Source organism: Nestor notabilis, unplaced genomic scaffold (genome assembly GCF_000696875.1).
Source record: "Nestor notabilis isolate BGI_N333 unplaced genomic scaffold, ASM69687v1 scaffold15315, whole genome shotgun sequence".
NCBI lineage: Eukaryota > Metazoa > Chordata > Aves > Psittaciformes > Psittacidae > Nestor > Nestor notabilis.
Window position 1 is genome coordinate 4,891 of NW_009929983.1, and position 11,076 is coordinate 15,966.

General features: G+C 38.7%; 1 protein-coding gene across 1 annotated transcript in view; it reads right to left on the reverse strand.

The window, feature by feature from the left end:
• MDN1 (MDN1, midasin homolog (yeast)) overlaps positions 1 to 11,076 on the reverse strand; it is a gene marked incomplete at its 5' end in the record, with an annotated part of 87,463 nt that overhangs the window by 3,525 nt on the left and 72,862 nt on the right. Inside the window, 12 exons of the mRNA XM_010015230.1 lie at positions 728 to 791; positions 1,736 to 1,850; positions 1,944 to 2,017; positions 2,659 to 2,833; positions 3,398 to 3,513; positions 4,187 to 4,276; positions 6,046 to 6,203; positions 7,708 to 7,881; positions 8,366 to 8,567; positions 8,734 to 8,835; positions 9,217 to 9,378; positions 10,277 to 10,599. Of these exons, the coding sequence (XP_010013532.1) occupies positions 728 to 791; positions 1,736 to 1,850; positions 1,944 to 2,017; positions 2,659 to 2,833; positions 3,398 to 3,513; positions 4,187 to 4,276; positions 6,046 to 6,203; positions 7,708 to 7,881; positions 8,366 to 8,567; positions 8,734 to 8,835; positions 9,217 to 9,378; positions 10,277 to 10,599 (1,755 nt within the window). The remainder of the gene's footprint in view (positions 1 to 727; positions 792 to 1,735; positions 1,851 to 1,943; positions 2,018 to 2,658; positions 2,834 to 3,397; positions 3,514 to 4,186; positions 4,277 to 6,045; positions 6,204 to 7,707; positions 7,882 to 8,365; positions 8,568 to 8,733; positions 8,836 to 9,216; positions 9,379 to 10,276; positions 10,600 to 11,076) is intronic.

Here is an 11,076-nt window from a genome sequence, read left to right on the forward strand (position 1 = left end):
GTGTGTGGTGTCCCTGCCCATGGCAGGGGGGTTGGAACTAGATGATCTGAAGGTCCTTTCCAACCCAAACCATTCTATGATTCTATGATTCTAGGGAGCTGGTTGCTGCTCCATCCCAGCCTAGTTCAAGACAACTGGAAGCTGCTCCCAATCAGAATATTCTGACAGCCTGGCAAACCAGCTATGGATTATAAATCCCAGATTGCCCATTTCTTGGAGTACTTCAAGAACTTTTTTCAAATCTGAGTGCCACCATGACAAGCTTTTAACTATCACAATGCAGCCTTTTATGCTAACTATGGGTCAGCCACGAGGAAACAAGCTTTCCAGCTTTTCTGGGAAATATGAGTGGCTCATGATCTAAACTCTCCCTACAGTGAAAGGCAGGTAGGGGGAAAACACCCTCCTCAGAACAGTGTGCTTCTGGATAGCTACAGAAACCAGGCTCTTGAGCAAGAGCAGAAGTGCCTATGGAGTCAGGGTTACTAGGAAGCTGGACAACGCTCTAAAGCAGGCAAAGTCTAGGACTTAAAAACAATCTGGAAACATGACGTAAAGTGAAGCGAATTTCATCTAAATATTCCTTTTGACAAAGCAAAACCCAAACCCTAAGGCAAGTGATGTCTCATTGCTAGGAGTCTTTCTGGCAGGATATTGCTTCAGGAGGTAGTGAGCATTCTGCTGCCATGGCAACAAGCATAGTAATAGAAAAAAAGCAGCAGCTCACCCGGATTAATATTTTGAGACAACTGCTGTGCTGCAGCAAACATATTTGCTGATGATTCTAGAAACTGCAGAGGAAACAAACAAGAAGATTGAGTTATCTCATCAGAAAATAACAAACTTAATCATGATAACATTTTTAAAGAACACATTTCTGTATTTTAAATGCCAAGATAGGTTAGTGTGACCACCTACACAGATACAGTCCCTGGCATTTTCTTATATTAACTCAAATTTAGTAAGCATTTTTGAACTACAGAATCTTCAGAAAAACCTGCTATCTGGATTTAAGATTTTTCCAATACTAACAAAGCCATCAAAACCTCAGTGAATTGTTCAGGTGATTAATGGCATCATTAAAAATATATACCCTATCTCTAGGATGTTTGGCTTCAACTTGCCAAGTATCTAGTTATATATTCCCCATTAAAATTAAGAGCATCAACTGTCAAGTTGTTCCAGTTTTAGAAGGACTTTGTAAGATTACCATCGAACTATTTGGGTCTCCTCCACTTCTATTCAAGCCTGGAAAGGCAAGACTGCAAAAATCTTCCTAAAAGGAAGAAAACTTTGCAGCTGCCCAGGAAGTATTATTACGGAAAGTTATTTTCTTCAGGCATCAGTCAAGTCTGACAAACATACAGAGCTCTTCCTCCTCTTCCTACAAGTGGAATCCATGGCATGAAAACCTCCTAAACTCCCACAAACTTTGATAGGATTTGGCTTTGGGGTACCCAATAGCTTGCACCCAAAATAGTGTTTGAGACCCAATATAAACAGAGAAAGATGAATGCCTGAAAGTGGCATGCATCAGGCCTGAAAGTGAGAAAACACTCTTCTGTTACAAAATTGCAACCATTCTATTGCTTTGTTCTCCAACCAGCTATCACACACTCAAATATAAACAACCAGTAAAGGTTACAAAGCGATCATGAAACCACGAAGCTGCTGATGTCTCTCTCATCTGGAGAAGATCTGCAGACCCGTTGTCCCTGAGGCATTTCTTGTGTACCTGGGCTATTTTTGTTTTCTTCTGCTGAAACTTGCAAAGGCGCAATATCCGTGTCCCTGACTGGTCACTGAACTGTTCATGGAATGGGTGCAGCAGCTGCACAGTCTCCCCAAAGCTTGAGAAAAGAAATAAAAATGAGAGTGTGAAACCGGTACTTACATTGTGCTCTGAAGTTTTAAAGAAAAGTCAAGATTTCAAATCAACTCACCTACACACAGCAATTTGTCCCACTTCTAGAAGACTCAGTGCGTTCCCAATAACTGCCAGGGATTCATAGGCAAGCTAGTAAAGAAAAAACTTACATCAAAAATGGGGTATTCCAAGCTTTACTCACAGCTCAGTATTAAAATATGAAGTATGTTACTGAAATTATGTTTCGTCTAGTGAAGTGAAGAGACTTCCTATCTTTTTTTCTGTTGTACTTATGCAAGATAGTCATTGCAATAAAGATATACTAGTTCTACTTGAGGGCTTCAGCTGACTCATTCAGAGATACCACTTTAGGCAGGCTAATGAAATAAAACACTGAAATAGCTATTTAGAAGGAAACATATTTTAAATAGATAAAACCACTGCAAGTGAGCTATGACGAACTAATACTCAATCCTCCAATGACCTGCATAGCTAAACAAGTTTCAGCCTTTTGTAGGGAGCAAAACATAATTTTCCAGTGGATATGTACTCTTCTGTCTAACAAATTAAAACATCTCCTCCTTTCAGCTAACTTTCATTAATATTTTAGTAACAAATCTCTTAGGCATGAAGTGACAAGAGTTCAAGTGCATGGACCAGAAAAACTGCTGCCTTAGAATCACCCAGTCAGGCTTTCCAATGGCCACCAGCTCTGTATGAAACAAGCCAGCAGCTGACACACTCATCAATGACAGGCAGTCTCTTCACACTTCCCTAAGGTTTTGTTTTACCTGTTTGGAGTGATTGTCTATCATACTAGAGGAATCATCAATAGCCAAGCAAATCTGGTACTGTCGTTTACTGGGCTTGGTCCTTCGCAACCAGATCTTATCTTTTCGGAACTGACTGGCAATATATGGAATCACTTTGCGCATGTTCAGTCTCTTCCCTGTTCTGTAATCTCCTCTGAAAGTTAAGAAAACAAGACATAGCGACAGGCATTATCAGCAAATATCTCATTCTGGAAATCCTGGCCTATGCAGCATATGCACCAAAATAACAAAAAAGTTGTTCTAATACTTGTATTTAGGTATAGAGCAAAAAAACCCCTCACATTTTTAAAGCAAGATGGATATTCAGTGTTTCTAAAGGAAGTTCTTAAATCTAGGTGCCTAAAATAGAAGCCAGACCTTGAATTTAGACTCTTTCATCTTGAAACAAGTCTAGGTCTCTTAAAAAAAAATAATAAAATCACTCAATATTAAAACCAACATAAAACATTTTGACATGTAACATAATCTTTGACTCAACTGCACTTCACATGTTTAAGTTGATTCGATCACCTGTTGCACAGAAGAGAACAGAAGGCGGTATCCTCGGGATTTGTACCTACTACTACAGCACATTTGTGTTTCATAAATAACCTAGTGTTCCCATACAACAAAGAGCTGCAGTTGTGCAAAGGTTAAAGCCCTCCTCCCCAAACCAGGAGTTTAAATAAAATAGAAGCCTCAGAAAGGCCTAACTTACTTCAATTTGGCTGCCTGAGTGGGTTCCAGTATGAGGCGTAGCTGTTCACAAAGCTGCTGTGATAGAGGAGCTGTCAGTATTATATACCTCTGCCACAACTGTGCTGCTTCCTTCTCCTAAAACATCACACATCACAGAAAGAAATAAAAGTGAATTATGAAGAAACAAGTTGGGAAGCTGAAAAAAGAAAACAAGCCTCAGTTTACTAATGAGGAGTTAGTAGATAACTATCAGCTGTGTAACTGTGAGGATGTCTCAAGATCAAAAAATTAAAATTTATTAAAATTCGGCAAGATTGTTCAGCCTCCACACTGGCAATTTCATTCAGGAGCAAGTGTCATAGTCTGCTTCTGCTGTTGGTTACCTCAGACTCCACCACTGCAACTGAAGGAGATGTCTGTTGATCATAGCTCTGTGACAGTGGTGTCCAGCACTTAACTGCAGGTGACAACTCAAAATGGAAGGAGCTTGGTAGGACTGAGAAAAATGTTTCTAACTATGCAAGTTTTAAAAGTCATTACCAACAGAGCAACTTTCTGCCAATAGCACACAACACGTTCAAAATGAGACCTGAAATGTCATCCAGCTTTAAGAATAATGTTTTTGTTGGGTTTGGTTTTTTTTTTGAGAGTAAGTTAAACATAACAAAATTAGCACCTAAATAACACAATTTCGAATATTTAAATTCCAGCCTGCTTGGCTTCCTTAATGCTTCAACAGTAAAACAAGATGAAATAGTGCAACTGAAGGATTCTTATGACAGTTTTATATTAAAACAAGGTCACGAACCTCATCTGGAGTTCCAGACTGCTGTGTCTGCCAAGCTTCCAATTGCCTCTCAAGTTCCTTTCTTAGCTCTTCAGGATCTCTAATGATGTGCTACAAGTATAGTTATGAGACAGAAAAATCAGTTCACACATCTGGTGTTTCCCCAAACTACAGCAAATTATCAGGAAGTAAAAATGCATTGCTCTTCTCTTTTTAGACACAAAAGTACTGGAAAAAACTTAAATAAAGATTCTTAATCTCCTTTTTTTTTAATAGCTTACATGTACAGGAAGGATAAATACCTCCTCACAAATACCTGCCTCTGTGACACAATCGACTTCGGAACAAAGCTAGGAATATCTATAATACAGATACTATAAATAATATAGAACTTCCAACATAATTCAGTGTAATGATCTTGACAAACACCAGATTTTATGACAGTATAACAGAGATCAAACCATTAAATAACACCTATCTAATATCTTCCAAAATATAATAAGCTTCACTTAATTACAGTTTTTTAAAAGCTTCATTCAAACCACTTAAAGAATTGAACATCTTTCTCTTCACCTGCCAGCAAATGCTATTTGATAAGCCATTCCGTTCAAGGACGTTCAAGCTTTACTACACTTCTTTTACTTTTATTGTGCTTTCAGTGAGAACTTCTGTTCCTGCCATGTAACACCACAATCTAGCCAAAGAGTAGTATGTGGTCTGCATAACCTGCAGGTTTATGGATTAAGGAAAGTAAGGCTATCAATGCAAACTCTGAAATAACTTCCCATTCCTCAAAAAGCAGCAGCAGTCTTTCTGGTCACCTACTGCAGGTTTAAAGAAGGGTGAAAAAAAAAAGAGTGTACATGGATGGAGCTTCTTAACCCTTTTCCTTTTGCTGAAGCGTGGAAACTTACTCTTTTCCTCCAGCAACGTGTCTCCCTTCCTATTTAACGGGTGCTGCAAGAGCTCCCCCTCCTGTTTAAGGTTTGCATGTCAACGGAAAAGAACCCACCACCACATTTTTGAAAATGGGAGAACGCTCTTGCATTCAGCAGCCTTTTCCCAAAGACATACGCCATTTGGCATTAAGATGGAAATACCAGGAATAGCTGGCACACAATCATTTCCGTGTTGTGCACAGAAACAGTAAAATACTGCTTTCCAAGTATGTAATCAGGACACAGTATTAGCAGCATGAAAGGTCAATACTGCTGAGAAACAGACGCTGAAAATACTTTTACTTTATTAACTGATTATCCACTGTCAACTGCTTCTGTGCTATAACTCTTCATGATAAAATATGCTTTTTCAGAGCTAGCAGTCTGCACTGGGAAACTATGAGCGCCACATGAAGCTCTAGGATCTTCTAGGCTATGATAGTATTTTTTGAATAGAGACATTCATAAAAGGCACACAATCAGCTTTTTAAGGAAGCAATATATTGTGATGAATTAACTGAGGTGAATTCTTTGTCCACAATGGTGTTTTAAATTCATTGAGGCCTAGCTCTCTCTTCACTCTGAACCCTTTATCTTCAGGGCACACACCTTTCCAATACCCAACCATCCGATCAATAGATTCATCTGAGCAAAAACCAGTTCTTGACAGAAAAACAAAAGATTTCTTTTAAAAAGAATGAGGATGGGACCTTCTCACATAAGGATGGAGAGGAGTTGTCACTTTAAAGTCATCATTCAGCTGCATGTACAACAGTTGGTTGTGTGTTACTTCCATTCTGCTATTAAAGAACAGTAAGTGGCCGAGTTGTGTGAATGAAAGGAATGCTAAACTTTTGTCTTCAGAGTTCCATTAACATGGGTCAAATAAAACAGACTTGTTTCTACCACTGTAGTTTTAAGAAGACACTTTGCATATCACACCTGGGGAGTGTCCATCAAAAACTGATGGGCTGTATGTATGGTCGATTCCTTGCTTCTGTCTGGCTTCTCTTCAGTCACCTTTGGTAGCTTTTCTGCTGTAGAGTCATTGACATCCTCAGAGTCGAAAGTTTGGATCTCTGGCTCCACTTCACCTGGTCCTACAATCACAAAACTAATTACCAACTTTGTAGATCACACATAGTACAAGAGCTCCTGTACTCACAAGTGTTGTAGTGCAACCCAGACTTTTTTTTTTTTAAGTTTCATTTCAAGAGAAGTGCACAAATGCTAAGACAGCCTGTTCTAGGAATAGGATGAATACACCTTGCTACTCCCTAGAACAGATAAATATGTGCTTCCTTACGCAAACAGTTTTTCTCTCTTATAACCTTCTCGCCACATGAACAATACATTAGTGAGCAGGTGTCTCTAACACCTGAAAATTCCATTGGTGAAGTACATTTTTTGAGCTTCACAGCCTATCTGACAGTGCCAGGAGGTATAAAGCAATTTGAGAACATTCAGAAAATCATCATTTAAAAAAAATTATGGCAATCTTTTCTTGTCTCATCTTTTGAGTTTTGTAATGGAACAGTCTTGTGTAACTCTGAAATCAATTTACAAATAAAACCATGAACTGAAGATTTTCTTTTACTATTGTTTCTACTACCCGACACTGTTCAACTCGTTTTTTAAGAATTATTCCAAGAAAAAACCCCACAACCAGTCTGACATTGCAGGAGATGTTTCAAAGATTCTAGTTTTTCAGAACATACTGTTAAGAGAATCACGTGGAAAAACAGGTAAGGCTGATTACATGTATGCCTGTGCCATAAAGCTAATGAATCTAGCAAGAGATTTAAGTAAAGAGAGTAAACCTGAAGGGAGTGGGAGGCAAGAAAGTTAATCATCAGGCTGGTAAAACTCTTGTCTCCCTCTCTAGCCAGCTTTTGTGTTATCTGATCAGAAAACTATTCAAAATACCAAGCTACTGTGTCATTTACTTAGATTCATCAAAATTAAATACTTAAACTGCAATTGGCAAGAGATACTTATTTATACCTAGCTTATTTTGTTTGTGTGGGCTGTGTAGCTGACAAGTCAGACCTGTCTTCTCATATACCAACCATTTCCATCTGATAGCCATTTTCTGTTAAGCAGCTCAGTTTTGGTTTGTTTCATTCTCACTTCAGCAAGAAAGCAGGGCAACAGTGACACTTCAGCACAACCTCACACTGGATGTTGTTCAGTGTCCTCAACTTCTTGATGTTTTGTCAGAAATTACACATAAAAAGAAGAGCTGTGTGGTGCTCATGCTGGTGACACTGGAATGCAGTTATGTGCCAATTAATTAAGCAGACTGGCACTGTGTCTAAAGAGGGGAAGTGTTTGCCTTTTACTTCTTTAAAGACGTGGATGAAGATTAAAGACCATTAACTTGAAAGCAAGCTGCAAAACCCTCTGTCACTCAACCAATTTAGCAAAGGCTAATGCCGGTTACTTGCCAGGAGTAAGAATACTGCTGCAGAAAAATCAATTAAAAGCAGATGTTTTAGTCTTATAAAGTGTATACTCATCTACTATATGCAAAAATAAATACCTACATATACATCTAAAGATGCACATCAGCATATGTTCAGAATGTTTTGCAAGTTAACATACCAGGAGTTTTAGTGGCAGTAGAATTCTTTTTTTCTGGCTTCAGCTCCTCTGTGTCTACTGCTCTGAGATCCTCGTCATTCTGCATTTGTGTTTCCATAGCTGCATCTTCAGAATCTCCCTCTTCCTTTTCTTCAGGGGTCATAATAGGTTTCTCTTGCTCTTTGCTAGCTACATCTGTACAAAAGCAACAACAGTTATTAAGAGGAAGGAAAAGTAGTGAAGTTGCAAAAAAATGTTGCATTCTGAGCCCACTATGTATCAGTTTCAGTGAACTTCAGAAGAGATCTGAGCTATTGCCTCAAACCTCAGTTTCATCTTTCACTGTGCTGTGCCATTTTGTGTTAATGAGATATTGCCCTGAAAACCCAATGAACAAAACAGACTAGTTACTTTAATAGAAAAAATAGATTTTAAATGGTCATTAAACTAAAATCCATTTTTATGAGTGAATTCAGTATGTTATAAAATGTTATCATTAGCGTGAACCTGATTGCCAAAGAATAGCATATATTACAGTGAAATGGTTCTACATCTTAAACCAAAGCAAAGACTGTTAAACGTAACTTGAAAGAACATACTGGGACAAACTACAGTTAATAGGAGTGTTTCAGGATTTGACTCTGCAGTAACAACTCTTTACCCAGAAATATCACCGTACCATATGTCTGTGCATCATAGCTTTCAGAGCCTTGTTTAATATGTTCAAATGCATCAGCTTCCTCCACGTTTTGTTTAGGCTGAGTTGTATTCTGCTTGGCTTCACTGCGGGATTCTATGGTTCTCAGTCGCTTGTGGATATGTTCATTGTGATCTCCCATTGAGCGTTCATTATCTGCCTGACCAGGTTTCCTCTTGAAACTCTGAAACAACACCAGGAACTTCAAGTGAGGTGCAACCAAACACTGGTTATAGCAATGGTTCTAGCAAGGAGAAACTGAAATTATTTGCTGATTAATATTAAAACATTAAAATTTAAAATAATAATAATTTAAAAAAAAAAAAAGAAAAGAAAAAGAAGAGATGAACCTGGGTATTTTTTCTGCTTTGCTTCTGAGAAGCCATCCGGGCCATGCGTGTGGATTCATGGCCTTCTGACTGATTTGCACTCGAAGCTCCACTTCCACTTTCCTGAGAGACAAAAAAAATAATTCCAAAATCACAACTGTAACTGAAAATGGCAACTGCGTTAGTAAATTCCAGAAGTAACACTGCGATGCTGTGCTGCTTTCTCTTGTCAATGACAAATGGCTCACAAGTATTATTCTTGTGGAGAGCAGACAAGACAGTTCTGCAGCTCAACCATTAGTCTAAACTTACAGTTTTCACATAGTGAAATTTCATAGCAGCATCTACATGATCTTAAATGTTTTCAGTGAATTTACAATTGGTGTTCTAAAAATTGAATCTTATACACAATTCCCAAAAATACAGCAGCAGTTCCTTGACTGCAACTTGAAAACATATTCACAAGTTCAGCATTTTTAACTTAGACACTTCCAGGTATTCTACCTCTTTAGACTGGTCTCTTTCTGAAGCCTCTCCAGCCAGCTCAACAGCACTGTCACTCTGCAGGTTTTCTTGCCCAGTCTGCCCTTGTGTTTCATGCTCCATTCTTTCCTCAGGCTCAGGGATCTCTTCATCCATCTCTGAATTATCTTTACCCTCTTCTTCCTGAAATAACATCAGTGTATTTTAACATTCTAAAAAACATCAGAAACTGGGTACTATTGAAATGTGCTTAAAGAATAACGCCATCATCAGGCACCGTCAGCACAGGTTCACAAGGGAAAAGTCCTGTTTAACTAATCTGATAGCCTTCTATGAGAAGGTCATCAGCCTAGTAAATGAAAGGAAGTCGGTGGATGTAGTTTTTCTGGATTTTAATAAGGCTTCTGATACTGTCCCTCACAGCATCCTTCTGGATAAGTTGTCCAGCTGCGCGATGAATTCATGTGATGGGTTCATGGTGTGCTGGGTGAACAACTGGCTGAAGGGCAGGGCTCAAAGGGTTGTGGTGAATGGGGCTACATCTGGCTGGTGACAGGTCACTGGTGGTGTTCCTTGGGGTGACCTCACTACTCTCTATAGCTTCCTGACAGGAAGTGAAGAGGGAGGTGCTGAGCCCTACTCTCTGGTACCCAGTGATAGGACGCTTGGGAAGCGCTCTTTTACTGAGAGAGTGGTGAAACACTGGAACAGGCTTCACAGAGAGGTGGTTGATGCCCCAAGCCTGTCAGTGCTTAAGAAGCGATTGGACAATGCTTTTAACATGCTTTAACTTTTTGTCAGCCCTGAATTGGTCAGGCAATTGGATTAGATGATCTTTGTAAGTCCCTTCCAACTGAAATATTATATTCTAACAGAAGGCCAAGGAGGTAACAGGAATACAGATGACAGAAATACACCAGTTTAATAGTACGCACATTTCTGTTGTCGTGATGAAGATTCTCATTAACATCACACCTACTCAATGTCTAATCTGTTTCAGTATCATAGATGCATCCATTTCTTAAGTCTTTTATAAGGTAATTAAAAAAAGAAGAGCAGGCTTTTATTTATCACTCTTTACCTGAGGTTGAAGGCCTTGGTCAGCAGCAGGGATTCCCTTATCTTCAGCAGATTCATTTTTTTCCTCATCAGGTGGTTGTGACTCTTCCTCATCTTCCTCTTCTGCTGCATCCTCAGTGTTCTCTGCATTTTCTTCTTGATCATGAGCATCTTTGTCCCCTTCATCTTCCTTCTCCTCTTTATCTTCAGAAATGCCTTCTTCAGCTGGTTCTGCATCTTGATCATCTCGCTCTGTCTCACCAGTATCCTGTTCATTCTGTTCTTCTGTTTTCTCTGCCTTGTTTAAATCAGCAGGTTTATCGTCTACTTCAAAAGCATTTTCTTCTGGATTAAAAACAATCAGAAAGGTATACAAAACATTCAGTGAAGTACAGAGATAGTAAATATTACAGTGAATAAAACTGCCCAGCCTATCAAAAAATTCAGATTTATATATATAGAATCTGTGATTTTCTATAGCAGAGAATTCCTTTAATTTGCAATTGGTTTATAACTAATGATACAGCAAGATGAATTCTTATTAATTTCCTTTAACCTACCAGTCTTGAGGGTGAGTTGACTTTGAGTACAACTGCTTGCAAGTATCATACTAAAAAGTGAAACCATAAAAGCAACTGGACAATTAAATAAGGAGCACTTGGATAACATGAGAAAGCCTGCTCCAAAGCATATGTGAAAGATGGGTAAATATTGTAATGTCGTTAATTATTATCTGGCCTGTATTGGGTATGTTGATATTTTGACACACGGAAGTGAATATGCAGCTTCCTATTATACAGAATCCTACCACCACCTCTTTCC